Raw genomic sequence first — 24,373 nt, forward strand, 5'->3', positions numbered from 1 at the left:
TACGCCGAGGCACTAGCTTTGATTGACATTTATTTCAGCCAATCACACGTTACAATGGCCAGTGGACCGTCCCCACTCGCTCTCCTTGTGTTTGGAGTGACTGGGAGAGAAAAGGAAAAAAAAAAAAAAAACAGGGCAAGGTTGGCAAATTGGTCTGCTCCAGTTTTTTTTTTTTTTTTTAAAGCCAGCCAGTGTTGACAGTGTGCATCAGGTTTGGGGTGTCAAATGAGTGAGCACGAGGTTCACAATTAAAGATATACAACCGGAAATTCAAAATGAATGTTTATAACTGGAAGAAAAATAATATTTTTTGCAATGATTTCACAAAATTATACATTATCCTAATTATAATTGTACATTACTATAATTATAATTAAACATTATTTAACATAACATCACTTATTTTTTATTTTTTTTAGAAAAAAACAATAATTACAGTAAATGTCATACAATAAAAACAACTAAAAAAACAGGTACAGGAGAGAGAGAGAGAGAGAGAGAGAGAGAGAGAGAGAGAGAGAGAGAGAGAGAACTCCATCCATCCATTTTCTAACGCTTGTCCCTCTCGGGGTCGCGGGGGATGCTGGAGCCTATCCCATTCTAGGGGCTAATCTTTCCTGTGATAAAATGGCAACCAAGGTAATCAAAAAGGTCAACCAACGGACGAGATTTCTCTATAGAATCTCCTCTCTGGTCAACAAAAGCACCATGAAGATTCTGGCGGGAACTCTCGTTCAACCCTTTTTCGATTACGCATGCACCTCCTGGTACCCTAGCACCTCCAAAACCCTCAAATCTAGACTCCAAACATCCCAAAACAAGCTAGTCAGATTACTTCTAGACCTCCACCCCAGATCCCACCTCACTCCTACCAACTTCTCCAAAGTGGGCTGGCTCAGGGTGGAGGACAGAGTAAAACAACTTGCACTGAGCCTAGTCTATAAAATCCGCTACATCTCCCTGATACCGAAGTACATGTCAAACTACTTCCTTAACGTAAATGACCGCCATAACCACAACACCAGGGGGAGCTCCACTAACCACGTTAAACCCAGATTCCGATCTAACAAAGGTCTTAACTCATTCTCTTTCTATGCCACATCAATGTGGAATGCACTCCCAACAGGTATAAAAGAAAGGGCATCTCTATCCTCCTTCAAAACCTCACTAAAAGTACACCTCCAAGCAACTTCAACCCTAAATGAACACCCTCCCAGGATTGTTAATAATCAAATGTAAACAATCAAATGTAGACACTTTTTCTTATGCCTTCTGATCTCTCTCTCTCTCTCTCTCTCTATGTCCACTACTTGCTGTACAAGTCAGACCTACACTGTTTCAATATCCATTTCTCTGTTCTCAGTTGTTGATGACTGATGATAACAACCAAACCTAACCCCCCCCCTTCCACACCCCGGATTGTAAATAATGTAAATAATTCAATGTATATACCCTGATGATTATCTTGTGTGATGACTGTATTATGATGATAGTATATATCTGATAGTATATATCTGTATCATGAATCAATGAATCAGTGGACTCCGAGTTGAAAAACTTACTGGGGTGTTACCATTTAGTGGTCAATTGTACGGAATATGTACTTCACTGTGCAACCTACTAATAAAAGTCTCAATCAATCAATCAATCAAGCTGCATTCGGGCGGAAGGCGGTGTACACCCTGGACAAGTCGCCACCTCATTGCAGGGCCAACACAGATAGACAGACAACATTCCCACTCACATTCACACACTAAGGCCAATTTCGTGTTGCCAATCAACCTATCCCCAGGTGCATGTCTTGTTCTTCGGAAAACACATTTTGGTTAATTGACAGCGAACTTGGAAACTTGACTTTTTGATTCATCAGGAAGCCTTACCACTATTTACATAATCCTAATGTTGACCTTTGGCTTCTTGTTACTAAACACAGCATTTATTTTCAACATATTTGGTTCAGGCCATCAAACAGATGACCAGATGAGCTATTCAGAAATGCTTGGAAATTGCGATATTATGTTGCAATTCCTGCGATGAAGTTGCGACTTGTCCAGGGTGTACCCCGCCTTCCGCCCGATTGTAGCTGAGATAGGCTCCAGCGCCCCCCGCGACCCCAAAGGGAATAAGCGGTAGAAAATGGATGGATGGATGTTGCAATTCCACAGAAAATGTGTTTTTCAACACTAACTATTCTGATAAAAGAAACAAAACAACATTGATAGCTGGGTAGTACAAACCCCGTTTCCATATGAGTTGGGAAATTGTGTTAGATGTAAATATAAACGGAATACAATGATTTGCAAATCATTTTCAACCCATATTCAGTTGAATGCACTACAAAGACAAGATATTTGATGTTCAAACTCATAAACTTTTTTTTTTTTTGTGCAAATAATCATTAACTTAGAATTTCATGGCTGCAACACGTGCCAAAATAGTTGGGAAAGGGCATGTTCACCACTGTGTTACATGGCCTTTCCTTTTAACAACACTCAGTAAACGTTTGGAACTCAGGAGACACATTTTTTAAGCTTCTCAGGTGGAATTCTTTCCCATTCTTGCTTGATGTACAGCTTAAGTTGTTCAACAGTCCGGGGGTCTCCGTTGTGGTATTTTAGGCTTCATAATGAGCCACACATTTTCAAGGGAGACAGGTCTGGACTACAGGCAGGCCAGTCTAGTACCCGCACTCTTTATTATGAAGCCACGTTGATGTAACATATGGCTTGGCATTGTCTTGCTGAAATAAGCAGGGGCGTCCATGGTAACGTTGCTTGGATGGCAACATATGTTGCTCCAAAACCTGTATGTACCTTTCAGCATTAATGGTGCCTTCACAGATGTGTAAGTTACCCATGTCTTGGGCACTAATACACCCCCATACCAACACAGATGCTGGCTTTTCAACTTTGCGCCTATAACAATCCGGATGGTTCTTTTCCTCTTTGGTCCGGAGGACACGACGTCCACAGTTTCCAAAAACAATTTGAAATGTGGACTCGTCAGACCACAGAACACTTTTCCACTTTGTATCAGTCCATCTTAGATGAGCTCAGGCCCAGCGAAGCCGACGGCGTTTCTGGGTGTTGTTGATAAACGGTTTTCGCCTTGCATAGGAGAGTTTTAACTTGCACTTACAGATGTAGCGACCAACTGTAGTTACTGACAGTAGGTTTCTGAAGTGTTCCTGAGCCCATGTGGTGATATCCTTTACACACTGATGTCGCTTGTTGATGCAGTACAGCCTGAGGGATCGAAGGTCACGGGCTTAGCTGCTTACGTGCTTTGATTTCTCCAGATTCTCTGAACCCTTTGATGATATTACGGACCGTAGATGGTGGAATCCCTAAATTCCTTGCAATAGCTGGTTGAGAAAGGTTTTTTCTTAAACTGTTCAACAATTTGCTCACGCATTTGTTGACAAAGTGGTGACCCTCGCCCCATCCTTGTTTGTGAATGACTGAGCATTTCATGGAATCTACTTTTATACCCAATCATGGCACCCACTTGTTCCCAATTTGCCTGTTCACCTGTGGGATGTTCCAAATAAGTGTTTGATGAGCATTCCTCAACTTTATCAGTATTTATTGCCACCTTTCCCAACTTCTTTGTCACGTGTTGCTGGCAGCAAATTCTAAAGTTAATGATTATTTGCACAAAAAAAAAAATGTTTATCAGTTTGAACATCAAATATGTTGTCTTTGTAGCATATTCAACTGAATATGGGTTGAAAAGGATTTGCAAATCATTGTATTCCGTTTATATTTACATCTAATGTTGTCTGTCTATCTGTGTTGGCCCTGCGATGAGGTGGCGACTTGTCCAGGGTGTACCCCGCCTTCCGCCCGATTGTAGCTGAGATAGGCTCCAGCGCCCCCCGCGACCCCAAAGGGAATAAGCGGTAGAAAATGGATGGATGGACATCAAATATGTTGTCTTTGTAGCATATTCAACTGAATATGGGTTGAAAGGGATTTGCAAATCATTGTATTCCGTTTATATTTACATCTAACACAATTTCCCAACTCATATGGAATCAGGGTTTGTATTATCATATACGGGCTTCTGGTTAGAGTCGATAACAGACTGATACATCTCTTTGTGGCTGTCTACTAATGTCTTGGCTCTCTCAATACGCTCAAAGCTAACCGCCCACATGTCACCAGAAATAGGTTGAGACCACACAAATCAAATGTATATATCATTTTCAAAGATTAATAGAGAACTACGTCATTAACTGTGCTATATCTTGCGCACAGCTTGTGGTCTTTTTAAGGTGGTAGCGTGTCCAAATCTGCCTTGCTCTCACTTGCATGCACGCACAATTCATGTAGATGCGATTTAGCAGTCTGGGCAGATGATATCTGTCGGTGTAATTGCACTGGCTTGCATGCGGCTATCTGCAAACATTCAAATCTGGACGGGCTTTGTCCCCTGGTTTACATATTCATGGTAGCGCCGGCGTGAAAATTGCAGTTTTGCATGTCATCAGAATATCACAACAATGAGTGTGCCCTAGTTAGCCTGCATGGTGGAGGGGAGGGCGGCGGAGAGAAGTCACCCTAATCCTCCACTAGCGGTTTGTCTGCGTGAACTCACTCTCACCAGTGGCCTCGCTCCTCTGTGATCCGTTATGGCCAAAGCCCTCGACGGGGGCCGGCCCCTTATCCTCGCGGCCATTTTCAACGTGTTACCATGGAGATGTGGGTCACGTAGTGATGACAGCGAGAGGAGGCTGCACGTAGCCGCCGGTGGAGGGCCGAGCCATGCGAGGCTTGCTAGGTCAGGCCGTGAGCACCAGGCCATTAGATGTGGGTCACTGGGAAGCTCCAGCTGCAACAAGCAGACAAGGTGCTATTATGCAAGAAGCAGGAGGTTGTGGACACATGGCTTATAGTTACAGCATACAACATATCAGTTACGTGCAGTCACTAGAGGCAGGTGAGGGGGGGGTCTCACCTGCCATCATTGAAAGAAAAAAAATATAAAAAGAAAAAAAATTAATTAAATTGTTATATGTATGCAGTGATTATACTATAAAGTTATTTTCCATTTAACTTCACCAGTTTTAGATTATTTTTATTCAAAATCGCTGAATTTTCACATTTGCCGTTCAAATACTGAGAAGAGACGGTGCGTTGAACAGCAGCCAGTTGAGGCATGTGACTCAGTGCCTCAACATGGACGAACTCGGCTAACTGCTGGCCTCCTGTGCAGTGAGACCGTATTGCTATATGAACTATATTATACATTTCCATAGTTTAGTTAGCTGAGGTGTATAATGTACAGTGTATTTTGTCAACAACTGTATGTGTGTAACGTATTTCTTGTGCTGAGCGATCATAAAACGGCTGCAAAAGACGCACTGGCTGAGGCTCCAGTAGCCCCGCCTCCTGCACCCCCGCCGTAGAATTGTTATATCAACTAAAGCCCACACTTAAACTTTCCACGTGCAAGATTGAATCTATTTAAAAAAGTTATTTCATAAGAAGCCAAAAAGTGCAAAAACAATAATGTTCGTGTTGGAGGAGTTGTGAATGACTGCAGGGCCACAACATTAGGTACACCTGCAGACTGCAGGTGTATCTAATTCACAACTCCTCCAACATGAACATTGTTGTTTTTGCACTTTTTGGCTTCTTATTAAATAACTTGTGTAACCTATTTTTATGGGCTTTCCTCTTTGTGATGTTAAGTTCCTGTTATGCGCTGTTATACAGTATATGCCTTGAGCTCTTATTTTGAAGGCGCCAAGAGCGGAAGTGATGACATGTTGTAGTGGAGCGGAGGTTTTTGAAAGAATGTAAATAAAGTGGTCCTCGTGTAAACTGGAGCCTCCGTGTTTGTTATTTTGTAGTTTCATACAGTATAGGCGACATTTATAAACCCTCGGTTACACTTTTTTAAATAGATTCAATCTTGCACGTGGAAAGTTTAAGTGAGGGCTTTAGTTGATATAACACACCCGTCAGGGGGTTCATTAATCCAGCACAACAGCGGCGAATGGACTTTATTTATAAGTAAAGGTAAGACCATAATAACGTTTTTTTTATTAAATGTGCTTTTTTGTGTGCTACAGTTTGTATGTGTAAAGTTAAAGTTAAGTTAAAGTACCAATGATTGTCACACACACACTAGGTGTAATGAAATGTGTCCTCTGCATTTGACCCATCCCTTGATCACCCCCTGGGAGGTGAGGGGAGCAGTGGGCAGCAGCGGCGCCGCGCCCGGGAATAATTTTTGGTGATTTAACCCCCAATTCCAACCCTTGATGCTGAGTGCCAAGCAGGGGGAAATGCTGGTATGAGCTTTTAAACATAACCCGTTAACTGCTGCCAATTAAATGGTGAATAAGATACTCTTTAGGGTTCATATGTTTGTAAAGCTGACTGTGATGAAGTCAGTGCCTCACCAGCCATCAACCTCACCGCACGTCACTGCAGCATACAACATATGCTATTTATACAGTACATTTAACATCAGGATGACTCAAAGGTGTCGTTTGCAGCGGTGTTGCTTGTGATATTTTGCCCCAAAATATATACAAAATATTAATACCATAAACAAAATAGTAAACACATTGTTAAATTATAACCCCTAAGCATTATTATCTTTGGAAAGTCTTAACTCCTGTATTAGACATAGTTTAGCATGCTTTACAGTAAATATATGCCCCAAATCAAGTATATCCTTACCACATTGTGCATTAAAAGTGTCATTTTATGATATATTATTATAGTATCTAAGGCTGTGAATCTTTGGGTGTCCCACGATTCGATTCAATATCGATTCTTGGGGTCACGATTCGATTCAAAATCGATTTTTTTTTCAATTCAACACGATTCTCGATTCAAAAATGTTTTTTTCCCGATTCAAAAGGACTCTCTATTCATTCAATACATAGGATTTCAGCAGGATCTACCCCAGTCTGCTGACATGCAAGCAGAGTAGTAGATTTTTGTAAAAAGCTTTTATAATTGTAAAGGACAATGTTTTATCAACTGATTGCAATAATGTAAATTTGTTTTAACTATTAAATGAACCAAAAATTTGACTTATTTTATCTTTGTGAAAATATTGGACACAGTGTGTTGTCAAGCTTATGAGATGCGATGCAAGTGTAAGCCACTGTTCTTTTTTCTTTTTTTTGACAAATGTCTAATGATAATGTCAATGAGGGATTTTAATCACTGCTATGTTGAATTTGTATCTAATATTGATACTGTTGTTGATAATATTCATTTTTGTTTCACTACTTTTGGTTTGTTCTGTGTCGTGTTTGTGTCACCTCTCAATTGCTCTGTTTATTGCTGTTCTGAGTGTTGCTGGGTCGGGTTTGGTTTTGGAATTGGATTGCATTGTTATGGTATTGCTGTGTATTGTTTTGTTGGATTGATTAATTTAAAAAAAATAAAAAAAATAAAAAAACGATTTTTAAAAAATGAGAATCGATTCTGAATCGCACAACGTGAGAATCGCGATTCGAATTCGAATCGATTTTTTTCCCACACCACTAATAGTATCCCTATTTTTCCAAAAGAGGAATATTCCATTAAAAAATATATATATAGTTGATTATAATGTTCTTGGTTATGTTCAAAGTTATGCAAACCACCGCATTCACATATACTATCAAATACATACTTTCAAGGTGTAAAAAGCAATGAAAATGACAATTATATTCCTTTACTCCATTTGACACCTTTTTTCGGTCACTTCCAGCAAAACAAAAACAAATCTGGTTTGGTTGTATAAACATGGAATGAAAAATAAAGACATCGGAAATAAAAAAAATACCATTGGAGAGCAGTATTCTAGTCCGACAATGCTTAATTAACTGTTAGCAGAAGTGTGTACCGTATTTTTCGGACTATAAGTCGCAGTTTTTTTCATAGTTTGGCCGTGGGTGCGACTAATACTCAGGAGCGACTTATATTATTAACACATTACCGTAAAATATCAAATAATATTATTTAGCTCATTCATGTAAGAGACTAGACGTATACGATTTCATGGGATTTAGCGATTAGGAGTGACAGATTGTTTGGTAAACGTATAGCATGTTCTATATGTTATAGTTATTTGAATGACTCTTACCATAATATGTTACGTTAACATACCAGTTGGTTATTTATGCCTCATATAACGTACACTTATTCAGCCTGTTGTTCACTATTCTTTATTTATTTTAAATTGCCTTTCAAATGTCTATTCTTGGTGTTGGGTTTTATCAAATACATTTCCCCAAAGAATGCGACTCATACTCCAGTGCGACTTATATATGTCTTTTTCCTTCATTATTATGCATTTTCGGCTTGTGCGACTTATACTCCGGAGCGACTTATACTTCGAAAAATACGGTACTAACAAAATTAAACGGCTAGCAAAAGTGTAGGGAAAAAAATAAGAGTTCTGTGTATTTGTTTGTTATAACGGGTTCTTGTACCAGGAAGTAGCTGTTACAAATTGGGGTGTATTTATCAAATGATTGTTATATTGAATATATTCAATTTGTTTGCTTCTTGCGGACGAATAACATTCAATTGAACTTGAACACTAAGTGGTAGTAGCGAGACTGGCTTGTGTTGAGTGCCAACAGTAGCAAAACATGTCTTCAATAGTCACCTTTTCTGCCAGCATAATCCTAAAAAAATTAAACGGTTAGCAAAAGTGTAGGGGAAAAAAACAAAAGTTCTGTGTATTTGTTTGTTAGCGGTTTATCCAATCCAATCCACTTTATTTATATAGCACATTTAAACAACAAAAATGTTTCCAAAGTGCTGCACAACAATATTAAAAACAATATTCAAATATTATCCTTAGCTCCACCAATGACTGAATAAAAACAAAAACTAAATACATATAAATCCAATATATATAAATATATAAATATATATATATATATATATATATATATATATACACAGGTAAAAGCCAGTAAATTAGAATATTGTGAAAAACTTGATTTATTTCAGTAATTGCATTCAAAAGGTGTCCTTTTCACAATACCCCACAGATTTTCTATGGGGCTAAGGTCAGGGGAGTTGGCGGGACCATTTAGAACAGAAATACCATGGTCCGTAAACCAGGCACGGGTAGATTTTGCGCTGTGTGCAGGCGCCAAGTCCTGTTGGAACTTGAAATCTCCATCTCCATAGAGCAGGTCAGCAGCAGGAAGCATGAAGTGCTCTAAAACTTGCTGGTAGACGGCTGCGTTGACCCTGGATCTCAGGAAACAGAGTGGACCGACACCAGCAGATGACATGGCACCCCAAACCATCACTGATGGTGGAAACTTTACACTAGACTTCAGGCAACGTGGATCCTGTGCCTCTCCTGTCTTCCTCCAGACTCTGGGACCTCGATTTCCAAAGGAAATGCAAAATTTGCATGGTTGGGTGATGGTTTGGGGTGCCATGTCATCTGCTGGTGTCGGTCCACTCTGTTTCCTGAGATCCAGGGTCAACGCAGCCGTCTACCAGCAAGTTTTAGAGCACTTCATGCTTCCTGCTGCTGACCTGCTCTATGGAGATGGAGATTTCAAGTTCCAACAGGACTTGGCGCCTGCACACGGCGCAAAATCTACCCGTGCCTGGTTTACGGACCATGGTATTTCTGTTCTAAATTGGCCCGCCAACTCCCCTGACCTTAGCCCCATAGAAAATCTGTGGGGTATTGTGAAAAGGAAGATGCAGAATGCCAGACCCAAAAACGCAGAAGAGTTGAAGGCCACTATCAGAGCACCCTGGGCTCTCATAACACCTGAGCAGTGCCAGAAACTCATCGACTCCATGCCACGCCGCATTAACGCAGTAATTGAGGCAAAAGGAGCTCCAACCAAGTATTGAGTATTGTACATGCTCATATTTTTCATTTTCATACTTTTCAGTTGGCCAACATTTCAAAAAATCCCTTTTTTGTATTAGCCTTAAGTAATATTCTAATTTTGTGACACACGGAATTTTGGATTTTCATTTGTTGCCACTTCAAATCATCAAAATTAAATGAAATAAACATTTGAATGCATCAGTCTGTGTGCAATGAATAAATATAATGTACAAGTTACACCTTTTGAATGCAATTACTGAAATAAATCAAGTTTTTCAAAATATTCTAATTTACTGGCTTTTACCTGTATATATATATATATATATATATATATATATATATATATATATATATATATATATATAAATATAATTTACTTCCTGGTACAAGAACCAGGAAGTAGCTGTTACAAGAACCAGGAAGTTGTTGTTACAAATTGGGGTGGATTTATAAAATTATTGTTATATTGAATATGAATGTAGGCCAGACGAACACATATATGAGTGTTATATTTGATATGTTTGCTTGTTTCTGACAAATAAAGTTGAATTGTGTTGAAAAAAGCCGAATGCTACTAGTTAGGCCTTAGCCTGGCTTGTGAACATGTTTCAAATAGTCACCTTTTCTTCCCTCGTTATTGTCAAATTGCTTACTTAAACGCCACAGCCAATTTCCATCGGTCGACCAGCGTCTGTGTATTTGTTTGTTAGCGGTTTATCCAATCCAATCCACTTTATTTATATAGCACATTTAAACAACAAAAATGTTTCCAAAGTGCTGCACAACAATATTAAAAACAATATTCAAATATTATCCTTAGCTCCACCAATGACTGAATAAAAACAAAAAATAAATACATATAAATCCAATATATATAAATATATATATATATATAATTTACTTCCTGGTACAAGAACCAGGAAGTAGCTGTTACAAGAACCAGGAAGTTGTTGTTACAAATTGGGGTGGATTTATAAAATTATTGTTATATTGAATATGAATGTAGACCAGACGAACACATATATGAGTGTTGTTGTATATTTGATATGTTTGCTTGTTTCTGACAAATAAAGTTGAATTGTATTGAAAAAAGCCGAATGCTACTAGTTAGGCCTTAGCCTGGCTTGTGAACATGTTTCAAATAGTCACCTTTTCTTCCCTCGTTATTGTCAAATTGCTTACTTAAACGCCACAGCCAATTTCCATCGGTCGACCAGCGTCTGTGTATTTGTTTGTTAGCGGTTTATCCAATCCAATCCACTTTATTTATATAGCACATTTAAACAACAAAAATGTTTCCAAAGTGCTGCACAACAATATTAAAAACAATATTCAAATATTATCCTTAGCTCCACCAATGACTGAATAAAAACAAAAAATAAATACATATAAATCCAATATATATAAATATATAAATATATATATATATATATATATATATATATATATATATATATATATATATATATATATATATATATATATATAATTTACTTCCTGGTACAAGAACCAGGAAGTAGCTGTTACAAGAACCAGGAAGTTGTTGTTACAAATTGGGGTGGATTTATAAAATTATTGTTATATTGAATATGAATGTAGACCAGACGAACACATGTATGAGTGTTGTTGTATATTTGATATGTTTGCTTGTTTCTGACAAATAAAGTTGAATTGTATTGGAAAAAAGCCGAATGCTACTAGTTAGGCCTTAGCCTGGCTTGTGAACATGTTTCAAATAGTCACCTTTTCTTCCCTCGTTATTGTCAAATTGCTTACTTAAACGCCACAGCCAATTTCCATCGGTCGACCAGCGTCTGTGTATTTGTTTGTTAGCGGTTTATCCAATCCAATCCACTTTATTTATATAGCACATTTAAACAACAAAAATGTTTCCAAAGTGCTGCACAACAATATTAAAAACAATATTCAAATATTATCCTTAGCTCCACCAATGACTGAATAAAAACAAAAAATAAATACATATAAATCCAATATATATATATATATATATATATATATATATATATATATATATAATTTACTTCCTGGTACAAGAACCAGGAAGTAGCTGTTACAAGAACCAGGAAGTTGTTACAAATTGGGGTGGATTTATAAAATTATTGTTATATTGAATATGAATGTAGGCCAGACGAACACATATATGAGTGTTATATTTGATATGTTTGCTTGTTTCTGACAAATAAAGTTGAATTGTATTGAAAAAAGCCGAATGCTACTAGTTAGGCCTTAGCCTGGCTTGTGAACATGTTTCAAATAGTCACCTTTTCTTCCCTCGTTATTGTCAAATTGCTTACTTAAACGCCACAGCCAATTTCCATCGGTCGACCAGCGTCTGTGTATTTGTTTGTTAGCGGTTTATCCAATCCAATCCACTTTATTTATATAGCACATTTAAACAACAAAAATGTTTCCAAAGTGCTGCACAACAATATTAAAAACAATATTCAAATATTATCCTTAGCTCCACCAATGACTGAATAAAAACAAAAAATAAATACATATAAATCCAATATATATAAATATATAAATATATATATATATATATAATTTACTTCCTGGTACAAGAACCAGGAAGTAGCTGTTACAAGAACCAGGAAGTTGTTGTTACAAATTGGGGTGGATTTATAAAATTATTGTTATATTGAATATGAATGTAGACCAGACGAACACATATATGAGTGTTATATTTGATATGTTTGCTTGTTTCTGACAAATAAAGTTGAATTGTATTGAAAAAAGCCGAATGCTACTAGTTAGGCCTTAGCCTGGCTTGTGAACATGTTTCAAATAGTCACCTTTTCTTCCCTCGTTATTGTCAAATTGCTTACTTAAACGCCACAGCCAATTTCCATCGGTCGACCAGCGTCCAGTTTCGAGGGGGATTGGAGGCGAAGTCGACATAAAAACAAGTTGTTGGCCATGTTGTTGTGCCTCCTATTGTCCTCCCACCGTCCCAAGATGGCCCCCCTGCGCGCGCGTTCAGATCCCCGACGTGTGATTGGTCGAGCGTGACGTCACCACCCCAGCGCCCATTCATCTGCGGACTTGGGCGTTGTACTCCCGCATCTCATTTGCGGCGGGGCCAATTTCTCCTCTTCCCAAACTCCGCTCGACCTAAAAAAAAAAAAAAAAAAAAAAAAAAAAAAAAAATCGAAGGGGGGGGGGAAGAGATTCGGCGTTTCTTCTCCACATTTTAAGCACGTTTTTACGGCCAAAAAGCTCGCACGCGTCCGCTCGGGTGCAGTATTCGCCTCGCTCGTTGAAGGAAGTCGCGGAGTTTGATTGCTTTTCGTCGGAGGAAGCGTTGCGGTCTTTGTTCATTCATTTCATCGCTCGAGGTTCCTTTGTTGGACCGCAAGGAAGGGAAGAAAAAAAAAAAAAAGCATGGGTGCACAAATCTCCAAAGGAAAGGAGGAAGCTGCGGTGGAGAAGCCCGGCGAGGCTGCAGCGGTGGCGGCTAAGACTAATGGACAGGTACGGTTCAATTTGAATTATTTAAAAGTGTTAATTGCTGGCCAATGTGTTGCGTCAATGGCGTGGCCTGTGTTGTGTGTTTGTGTGTGCGTGAAAATCCCCACGCTCGCCGGCATCCAGGGGAAAGTGGGCCCTCATGTTGCTGCATGCCCACGATTATTTAGACCGTTTGGACACAACTTTATTGTGGAGGGTTTATTTCTCATTATAAATCAATCATATAACGCAGCTTAATTGATTTATTTTTTTATTTTTTTTTATTTTAATTTTTTTTTTTTACACTCGACATTCTCTCCTTTTCCTTTGTGGTAAAAAAAAAATGCTCTCGGTGGGGTTTTTTGCGTGGGTTCTGTCGGCGTGTAGCATGGCCATTTTAGAGACGCCACGCCTTTGTTTCCTGATTCAAGAAAGGGAGCCACGTTTTGTTCTCCCCACACTGCACCCCCACGCAATTTTTTTTTTTTTTTTAAATCTGGTTTTAATATCCACGCAAACCCCCCCAAAAAGAGACGCCACGTTACACAAATTTGCTCAAAATGGTTAAATAAATCTAATGAGATGGAATCCGAAGCCCCACGTTATTTCTGTAGTAAACGCCCCACAGTGGAGCTAGGCGGTACTGCAAGTGAAAATGTCTAGACTGGGTGATTTGTTGTCACTCTCCTAGTAACAGATGTTCTGCAGCTTTTTTCTTATTGGTTGAGGGTTTCAATTAAATGTCACCCTCACATCTTCCAGGAGAACGGCCACGCCAAGACCAATGGCGACGCCTCCCCGGGTGCGGAGGACGCCGACAAGGTTGAAGCTAACGGAAGCACCCCCACTGAGGAGGCGCCCAAGGAGGATGGCGAGAAGGCGGAGGAGGCTGAGAAGGAGGCCGCCGCTGTAAACGGCGAGGCCAAGCCGGAGGAGGGCGCCGTCGGCGAGGACGTCAAGCAAAAGAAGAAGCGTTTCTCCTTCAAAAAGCCCTCCTTCAAGCTGAGCGGCTTCTCCTTCAAGAAGACCAAGAAGGAGTCCGAGGAGGCCGCCGAGGAAGGAGCTGCCGCCGCCGAGGGGGAGGGCGCTGCGACCGAGGAGGCCGCCGCAAGCAGCGAGGAGGCCAAGCCCGCCGAGGCTGCCCCCGCCGCCGCTGCAGAGGAGGCTCCTGCACCCGAGGAGCCGAAAGCTGAAGAAGAGGCGAAGCCAGTGGAGGAGGCGGCAGCTGCAGCACCAGCAGGTGAGGAGAAACCAGCCGAGGCGTCCTCACCGGCGGAGCCAGAGGCCGCCGCCGCCAGTCCGGAGGCACCCGCTGCCGCCGAGTAATCCTACTGAAGGGAAGAGACGACGTCATGAAGGAGGCCATTGGAGCCCATCTGAAGGAATGCGAGGACTTGTCTGAAACCAGGGATTTGTTTTCTTTTTTATGTTGTTTACTTTTGTTTGCATTTCATCCACTGCAAGGTGGGCGGCGAGGCGGGTTCTTAGGGGGGCGCGCGTCCTCCTCTTTCCCCGTCCTCGCCGGTTCCTGCCGGCGTTTGTCGGGTGAGCGTGAAAGTGTGACTGAGTGTGAATGCTACTTTTTCTTTTTCTACATGAAACCATGACTGTGTTGATGCTGACATATTTAATTGAAGTATTTGGTGCTGGGCTAATTGTATGTAGCAGTTGAAGCTGTGTCTGCAACATTCCACACACTTAAGCTTTTTCGTGTGGTTTTTCTTCAAAAAGGGAAAGCCCTCAGCCAAGTCTTTAAAAAAAAAAAAAAAGTAAAAAAAAAGGTCTTTGCAGTGGACGCTCCTGTGGACACAAGCGCTCCTGAAGGAAGTAGATGTAGTTTACCATTCCGGTTTACAAATAGGTGCTCGTCACTCCTCCCCCTCACCTTTCCCCCTATATTTAGAGTCCGACATTTCAAAAGTTTCTGTAGTAATGCACGTTGTATAGACTTTGATATTACTGGTTTTATGACTGAAATGTACCTAAATGACATTTTTAACAGATAAAACAAAACCCATTGTAAATGACTTGGTTTTTTTTCACCATTTGTAAGATTGAATAAAATTGGGAGATGTTTTAAGCAGAAGCTGTGATGACTACAACACTTCATCTCGAGACTAGCGAGTACAGTACATCGTCTTTTTTTCTTTCTTTTTTTTTGTAGATTTAGACATGTTTTTCTTTCTTTCTGTACATAACGACATCACTTGGATATGAATGTAACATTGGCTACAACATGGTATTGAGGTGTTTTCAGATTCTGTGAGCACTGAAGAATAAAGGAAAGTGTGAATTGGCACTTTGAGCTCATTTTATTTCATAATTTTTGAACACGTTTACTTTAATGCCTTAACTTTGACCAGTACAGAGGGGCCCACTCAATATTAGATTAGTAGTTTTACTCAATCAGATCAACCTACATACAGTTGAACAGATCTAATTATGTGTATTTATTCATAGATTACACATGTCAAAACAGGCTTAGGTCAGACTGATTAAGAAAATAAAACAAAATTAGGGATTTATGAAAAATGGAAGTTAAATACATTTACATACAATCATCATACAAATACATATATCCATGTTTTATGTCTTAATTTTATAGTAGTTGTTTTTTAGCTGTCCTGTGCCTTTCATGTCTTATTGTATTCAGCACTGTTTTTAAAAGTGCTCTAAAATTAAAATTGGATTGAAACTATTAATCATTATTGTGTTTAAAAACTTTTCTATGACTTCTGATTGTTTTCATTGAGGGCCACATTTCAGTTATGTGGCAGTAAATATACAGGACTGTCTCGGAAAATTAGAATATTGTGATAAAGTTCTTTATTTTCTGTAATGCAATTAAAAAAAGTCATACATTCTGGATTCATTACACATCAATTGAAATATTGCAAGCCTTTTGTTATTTTAATATTGCTGATTATGGCATACAGCTTAAGAAAACTCAAAAATCCCATCTCAAAAAATTAGAATATTTCCTCAGACCAAGTAAAAAAAAAAAAAGACATAACAGCAAAACAAAATCAAACATTTGAAAATGTCAATTAATGCACTCAGTACTTGGTTGGGAATCCTTTTGCACGGATTACTGCCATCAATGCGGCGTGGCCTGTGGCATTGCTGAGGTGTTATGGATGCCCAGGATGCTTCAATAGCGGCCTTTAGCTCATTTGAATTATTGGGTCTGGTGTCTTTCAGCTTCTTCTTCACAATACCCCACAAATTCTCTATGGGGTTCAGGTCAGGGGAGTTAGCAGGCCAATCGAGGACAGTAATGCCATGGTCAGTACACCAGTTACAGGTGGTTTTGGCACTGTGGGCAGGTGCCAGATCATGCTGGAAAATGAAATCATCATCTCCATCGAGCTTTTCAACAGATGGAAGCATGTAGTGCTCTAAAATCTCTTGGTACACAGCTGCATTGACTCTGGACTTGATGAAACACAGTGGACCAACACCAGCAACTGACATGGCTCCACAAACCATTGCTGACTGTGGGAACTTCAGACTGGATTTCAAGCAACTTGGATTTTGCTCCTCTCCAGCCTTCCTTCAGAGCGCCTTGACTTCCAAATGAAATACAAAACTTGCTTTCGTCTGAAAACAGGACTCTGGACCACTCTGCAACTGTCCAGTGCTTCTTTTCCATGGCCCAAGTCAGACGTTTCTAGAGATTTTAGAGCACTACATGCTTCCATCTGTTGAAAAGCTCTATGGAGATGATGATTTCATTTTCCAACATGATCTGGCACCTGCCCACAGTGCCAAAACCACCAGTAACTGGTGTACTGACCATGGCATTACTGTCCTCGATTGGCCTGCCAACTCCCCTGACCTGAACCCCATAAAGAATTTGTGGGGTATTGTGAAGAAGAAGCTGAAAGACACCAGACCCAATAATGCAAATGAACGAAAAGACGGTTAACTGGACATCTTTATGTGCTCGACGCCTCAATGATTGGTATGTTTTCATCTACAAAACCATTCTGGGTATCACTCCATCTTATCTGTCTTGTCTTTTAACATAGAAACAAGGAAGTCACAATCTTCGTTCAATGAATGTTCTGCAATTTGTCGTCCCCAAAGTAAGAACCGAACTGGGCAAGAAAGCATTTAGGTTTTCAGCACCGAAGGCTTGGAATAACCTACAATCGAATATTAAACTTCAAACCCTAGTTACGTTGAATGAGTTTAAAGCTTCTGTGAAAGGACTGCAGTCTACCTTGTCTGTATGCACATGTGTCATGTGAGCAAGTTTTAATGTGATGTTTTATGTATTTGTTTACGGTTTTTAATGTAACCTTGCTGCTGCCCTCTTGGCCAGGTCTCCCTTGGAAAAGAGATCTCTGATCTCAATGGGATTTTACCTGGTTAAATAAAGGCTAATAATAATAATAATAATGTGAATCCATCCATTTTCTACTACTTGTCCCTATTAATGTACAAACCCCAAAACTAGTGAAGTTGGTACGTTGTGTAAATGGTAAATAAAAACAGAATACAATGATTTGCAACCTATATTCAATTGAATAGACTGCAAAGACAAGATACTTAACGTTCAAATTGGAAATCTTTATTTTTTTGCAAATATTAGCTCATTTGGAATTTGATGTCTGCAACATGTGTAAAAAAAGCTGGCACAAGTGGCAAAAAAGACAGAACGTTGAGGAATGCTCATCAAACACTTATTTGGAACATCCCACAGGCGAACAGGCTAATTGGGAACAGGTGGGTGCCATGATTGGGTATAAAGGCAGATTCCATGAAATACTCAATCATTCACAAACAAGGATCGGGCGAGGGTCACTACTATTTATAGCGGTGCTGTGATCACAAGCTTGTGTGCAATTTCGACATGATTGACTGGCAAGGAGTTTCCTCACTTCCTTGCTCCCTGGAAGTTCATTGTAGATCGTAAATAATTTATCTCACCTGGATCGAAGAAGTCTAAGGATGTGTTTCGACAAGTTGGTAGCCATTTAGGACCCGGAGATGGCAAGAACGGCACAAAGAGACGCTTAGTTCCCCCACCCCGTTTATTATTATGATTAGGATTATGATTCATTCGTAATCTAAATGGGAATATATGAACATCCCAGCAGTCGGCATCCTAATGACAGCAGACATTGTACAGTAAGTGATGTTTTATCATGTTTGTTGGCTCTCATGAAGTCTGCAGTGAGCAGTAAGCTGAAGGAAAAAAAACAGAAAACATTGTGATGCATTTTTTTAATTAGTGCCCCGCGTATGCATAATATGACCAAAACACGTAAATATTTCATTAGACGTAGACTTAGACAAACTTTAATGATCCATAAAGGAAATTGTTCCACATAGTAGCTGAGTTACAAAGGATGGAAAGGATAATGATGGAAAGGATAATGCACACAAAAAGAGGGTGAAAAAAAAGAGGTTTAAAGTAGGCTAAAAATGTACCATAGTAGCTACATGAAATATAACATAAATGTTATATTTACATATTATACATACAGTATAGAATATATACAGATATATTATTATATTATTATATAATATATACAATATATAACAAATCTCAATTACCATGTACAATATTATAGCATAAAATAGAGAGTAGATCCAGCAGAAAATATACATTATAAACAAAGAGAGGTAGCTAACATAGAAGTGGTCAGGTAATAGACAGATATCATCTATTGCTGTATGGCGAGTGATTATACAGCTTCTATTATGTTAATGTAATGTTATTGTTTCTACATTACATATACAGGTAAAAGCCAGTAAATTAGAATATTTTGAAAAACTTGATTTATTTCAGTAATTGCATTCAAAAGGTGTAACTTGTACATTATATTTATTCATTGCACACAGACTGATGCATTCAAATGTTTATTTCATTTAATTTTGATGATTTGAAGTGGCAACAAATGAAAATCCAAAATTCCGTGTGTCACAAAATTAGAATATTACTTAAGGCTAATACAAAAAAGGGATTTTTAGAAATGTTGGCCAACTGAAAAGTATGAAAATGAAAAATATGAGCATGTACAATACTCAATACTTGGTTGGAGCTCCTTTTGCCTCAATTACTGCGTTAATGCGGCGTGGCATGGAGTCGATGAGTTTCTGGCACTGCTCAGGTGTTATGAGAGCCCAGGTTGCTCTGATAGTGGCCTTCAACTCTTCTGCGTTTTTGGGTCTGGCATTCTGCATCTTCCTTTTCACAATACCCCACAGATTTTCTATGGGGCTAAGGTCAGGGCAGTTGGCGGGCCAATTTAGAACAGAAATACCATGGTCCGTAAACCAGGCACGGGTAGATTTTGCGCTGTGTGCAGGCGCCAAGTCCTGTTGGAACTTGAAATCTCCATCTCCACAGAGCAGGTCAGCAGCAGGAAGCATGAAGTGCTCTAAAACTTGCTGGTAGACGGCTGCGTTGACCCTGGATCTCAGGAAACAGAGTGGACCGACACCAGCAGATGACATGGCACCCCAAACCATCACTGATGGTGGAAACTTTACACTAGACTTCAGGCAACGTGGATCCTGTGCCTCTCCTGTCTTCCTCCAGACTCTGGGACCTCGATTTCCAAAGGAAATGCAAAATTTGCTTTCGTCAGAAAACATGACTTTGGACCACTCAGCAGCAGTCCAGCTGGTGTCGGTCCACTCTGTTTCCTGAGATCCAGGGTCAACGCAGCCGTCTACCAGCAAGTTTTAGAGCACTTCATGCTTCCTGCTGCTGACCTGCTCTATGGAGATGGAGATTTCAAGTTCCAACAGGACTTGGCGCCTGCACACAGCGCAAAATCTACCCGTGCCTGGTTTACGGACCATGGTATTTCTGTTCTAAATTGGCCCGCCAACTCCCCTGACCTTAGCCCCATAGAAAATCTGTGGGGTATTGTGAAAAGGAAGATGCAGAATGCCAGACCCAAAAACGCAGAAGAGTTGAAGGCCACTATCAGAGCAACCTGGGCTCTCATAACACCTGAGCAGTGCCAGAAACTCATCGACTCCATGCCACGCCGCATTAACGCAGTAATTGAGGCAAAAGGAGCTCCAACCAAGTATTGAGTATTGTACATGCTCATATTTTTCATTTTCATACTTTTCAGTTGGCCAACATTTCTAAAAATCCCTTTTTTGTATTAGCCTTAAGTAATATTCTAATTTTGTGACACACGGAATTTTGGATTTTCATTTCTTGCCACTTCAAATCATCAAAATTAAATGAAATAAACATTTGAATGCATCAGTCTGTGTGCAATGAATAAATATAATGTACAAGTTACACCTTTTGAATGCAATTACTGAAATAAATCAAGTTTTTCAAAATATTCTAATTCACTGGCTTTTACCTGTATACTTACATCATGTATATAAAACCTCAAAGGAGGTGTTTGGCTGTTTTTTTAAGGGCTTTGTAGGGGGAATTGCGCAGGTCCCTTATAGGCTCCATTGTAAGCGGACTTTTGATGGAAATTATTTAATATTCAGAATGTAAAATCATAATAACATCCATCGTCATGTCATACCTCTCATAATGATTGTGAACGATAGGCAAAATTCCCCAAAAAGTGCAGTTCCCCTTTAATACAAATATTTTTTGTTTGCCTTAAATGAACTAATTATAATCTTGATTTAAAATAAAAAAAAAATGAAGGCAAAAATCACAAAATCATGCACTGAGCCTCAAAAATGTAATAAATATTTTGGTGGTCAGGATCCATTTACACACCCACAATTTTGGACTGTGGTGAGTCAATCTGGGATCCTCTGCACTACACTTCCCTCATGTGGTGGAAGGCAGTACTTCATACATTAAGAGATTTAAGATATTGTAATAGTCAACACTGATTGGCCATAACAAGAAGCTACTTTGGTGACTTTTTTATTGGCTGGTTAATATTTGTTCATCATTGATTTTGACTAGATTATCTATGTTTTTTTAAGGTTCAATTTTTCTCATAGGAATGACTGGAAATATAACTAGTCCATTTTAAGGCCATTCTTAAAACATCATACCAATAAAAACAAATAAGGTAACTGGTAAGTCTTAAAAGGCAAAAATACAGTACAGGCCAAAAGTTTGCACACACCTTCTCATTCAACGCGTTTTCTTTATTTTCATGACTATTTACATTGTAGATTGTCACTGAAGGCATCAAAACTATGAATGAACACATGTGGAGTTATGTACTTATCAAAAAAAGGTGATATAACTGAAAACATGTTTTATATTCTAGTTTCTTCAAAATAGCCACCCTTTGCTCTGATTACTGCTTTGCACACGCTTGGCATTCTCTCGATGAGCTTTAAGAGGTAGTCACCTGAAATGGTTGTCACTTCGTGTGCTTGAAGCTCATCGAGAGAATGCCAAGAGTGTGCAAAGCGGTAATCAGAGCGAAGGGTGGCTATTTTGAAGAAACTAGAATATAAAACATGTTTTCAGTTATTTCACCTATTTTTTGTTAAGTGCATAACTCCACATGTGTTCATTCATAGTTTTGATTCTGTCATGACGAGGTTTTCGCAGCTTACTGCGAGGATTGTTCTCCCAGGATGCAAACGGACTATTCCGGACAGGACTTAAAGGTAGAACATATTTATTAATTAATTGATCCTACACATCACAAAAGACAGGAACTAAAACAAAAGGGAAGCATGCCGTTCGCACGAGAGGCTAAAGAACAAAAAAAAAACTTAACGCAGGAAACATAGACGCTAACACTTAGCATAAACTATAGACATAGAACAAACAAGATTTACTGTGGCATGAAACAACTAACATAACTATGGCATAGCACAACATGAAACTGTGGCATGAAACCAATAATGACGCCAGGACGACTGACTGGCAAAGGGAGCAGTGAGCAGCAGTGGTGGCCGCGGCCCGGGAATCATTTTTGGTGATTCAACCCCCAATTCCAGCCCTTGATGCTGAGTGCCAAGCAGGGAGGCAATGGGTCCCATTTGTATAGTCTTTGGTATGACTCGGCCGGGGTTTGAACTCACGACCTACCGCTTTCAGGGCGGACACTCTAACCACAAGGCCACTGTGATATCCTGGACAAAAACCTACACTTACCATGCAACGCTTCAGTTTCTGCAAAGAGGAATAGGCAAAAGTGCCCAAAGATAGGTGTGCCAAGCTTGTGGCATTGTATTCAATATGACTTGAGGCTGTAATTTCAGCCAAAGGTGCATCAACAAAGTATTGAGCAAAGGCTACAAATACTTATGAACATGTCATTTTTGAGTTTTTTATCCATCCATCCATCCATTTTCTACAGCTTGTCCCTTCCGGGGTCGCGGGGGGTGCTGGAGCCTATCTCAGCTGCACTCGGGCGGAAGGCGGGGTACACCCTGGACAAGTCGCCACCTCATCACAGGGCTAACACAGATAGACAGACAACATTCACACTCACATTCACACACTAGGGACAATTTAGTGTTGCCAATCAACCTATCCCCAGGTGCATGTCTTTGGAGGTGGGAGGAAGCCGGAGTACCCGGAGGGAACCCACACATTTTTCATTAAATTAAAAAAAAAAAAAATTAAAAACTTTTCACATTGTTACGGAGCCCCTAAGGGACATGTTTTTGTTTTTTTTAAATTTTTTAGAATTTTATTTTTTATTTGTATTTTTTTAGATATATAAAAACTATCTCGTGCACACGAGATACATATTTAAAAAACAAAAAAACAAAACATGTCCCTTTAGGGGCTCCGTACATTGTCATGGGGTATTGTGTGTAGAATTTTGAGGACATAATGAATTTTTTTCCATTTGGAAATAAGGCTGTAACATAACAAAATATGGAAAAAGTGACACGCTGTGACTACCGTCAGGACGCACCGTGCATTGGTGACGCCGGTGTGTTGATGTTTGAATGGCTCTACTTCAGTGACGTGCGGTGAGGTTGATGGCTGGTGAGGCACTGACTTCATCACAGTCAGATTTACAAACATATGAACCCTAAAGAGTATCTTATTCACCATTTGATTGGCAGCAGTTAACGGGTTATGTTTAAAAGCTCATACCAGCATTCTTCCCTGCTTGGCACTCAGCATCAAGGGTTGGAATTGGGGGTTAAATCACCAAAAATGATTCCCGGGCGCGGTGCCGCTGCTGCCCACTGCTCCCCTCACCTCCCAGGGGGTGAACAAGGGGATGGGTCAAATGCAGAGGACAAATTTCACCACACAATCATTGGTACTTTAACTTAACTTTAACTTTACACATACAAACTGTAGCACACAAAAAAGCACATTTAATTAAAAAAAACATTATTATGGTCTTACCTTTACTTATAAAATAAGTCCATGAGCCACTGTTGTGCTGGATTAATGCACCCCCTGACGAGAGTGTTATATCAACTAAAGCCCTCACTTCAACTTTCCACGTGCAAGATTGAATCTATTTAAAAAAGTGTAACCGAGGGTTTATAAATGTCGCCTATACTGTATGAAACTACAAAATAACAAACACGGAGGCTCCAGTTTACACGAGGACCACTTTATTTACTTTCTTTCAAAAACTTCCGCTCCACTCCAACGTGTCACCACTTCTGCTCTTAACGCCTTCAAAATAAGAGCTCAAGGCATATACTGTATAACAGCGCATAACAGGAACTTAACATCACAAAGAGGAAAGCCCATAAAAATAGGTTACAAAAGTTATTTAATAAGAAGCCAAAAAGTGCAAAAACAATAATGTTCGTGTTGGAGGAGTTGTGAATTAGGTACACCTGCAGTCTGCAGGTGTACCTAATGTTGTGGCCCTGCAGTCATTCACAACTCCTCCAACACGAACATTATTGTTTTTGCACTTTTTGGCTTCTTATGAAATAACTTTTTTAAATAGATTCAATCTTGCACGTGGGAAGTTTAAGTGTGGGCTTTAGTTGATATAACACTCCCGTCAGGGGTTGCCGTGCACTCTACGGCGGGGGTGCAGGAGGCGAGCCTCAGCCAGTGCGTCTTTTGCAGCCGTTTTATGATCGCTCAGCACAAGAAATACGTTACACACACATACAGTTGTTGACAAAATACACTGTACATTATATACCTCAGCTAACTAAACTA

General features: G+C 39.6%; 2 protein-coding genes across 4 annotated transcripts in view; one reads left to right on the forward strand and one right to left on the reverse strand.

Moving 5' to 3' along the window:
- Positions 1-12,814, reverse strand: part of LOC133611411 (tyrosine-protein kinase fyna) — a 130,300-nt gene extending 117,486 nt beyond the window's left edge. The window contains exons 1-2 of one of the 3 annotated variants that reach the window (XM_072913626.1): positions 12,678-12,814; positions 4,606-4,833 (exon numbers count right to left, since the gene is read on the reverse strand). The gene's annotated coding sequence lies outside the window, so the exon portion shown is untranslated. Of the gene's footprint in view, positions 1-4,605; positions 4,834-10,448; positions 10,506-12,644 lie in introns of those variants that run through there. The other 2 variants (XM_072913625.1, XM_072913627.1) reach the window with 2 other exon arrangements.
- A 174-nt stretch (positions 12,815-12,988) lies between these two features.
- marcksb (myristoylated alanine-rich protein kinase C substrate b) lies at positions 12,989-15,598 on the forward strand. The gene is made up of 2 exons (XM_061968140.2): positions 12,989-13,323; positions 14,062-15,598. The coding sequence occupies exons 1-2, from the start codon at positions 13,234-13,236 to the stop codon at positions 14,623-14,625; spliced, it is 654 nt and encodes a 217-aa protein (XP_061824124.2). The 5' UTR covers positions 12,989-13,233; the 3' UTR covers positions 14,626-15,598.
- Positions 15,599-24,373: the final 8,775 nt, after the last annotated feature.

The sequence above is a fragment of the Nerophis lumbriciformis genome, linkage group LG08 (genome assembly GCF_033978685.3).
Source record: "Nerophis lumbriciformis linkage group LG08, RoL_Nlum_v2.1, whole genome shotgun sequence".
Classification (NCBI taxonomy): domain Eukaryota; kingdom Metazoa; phylum Chordata; class Actinopteri; order Syngnathiformes; family Syngnathidae; genus Nerophis; species Nerophis lumbriciformis.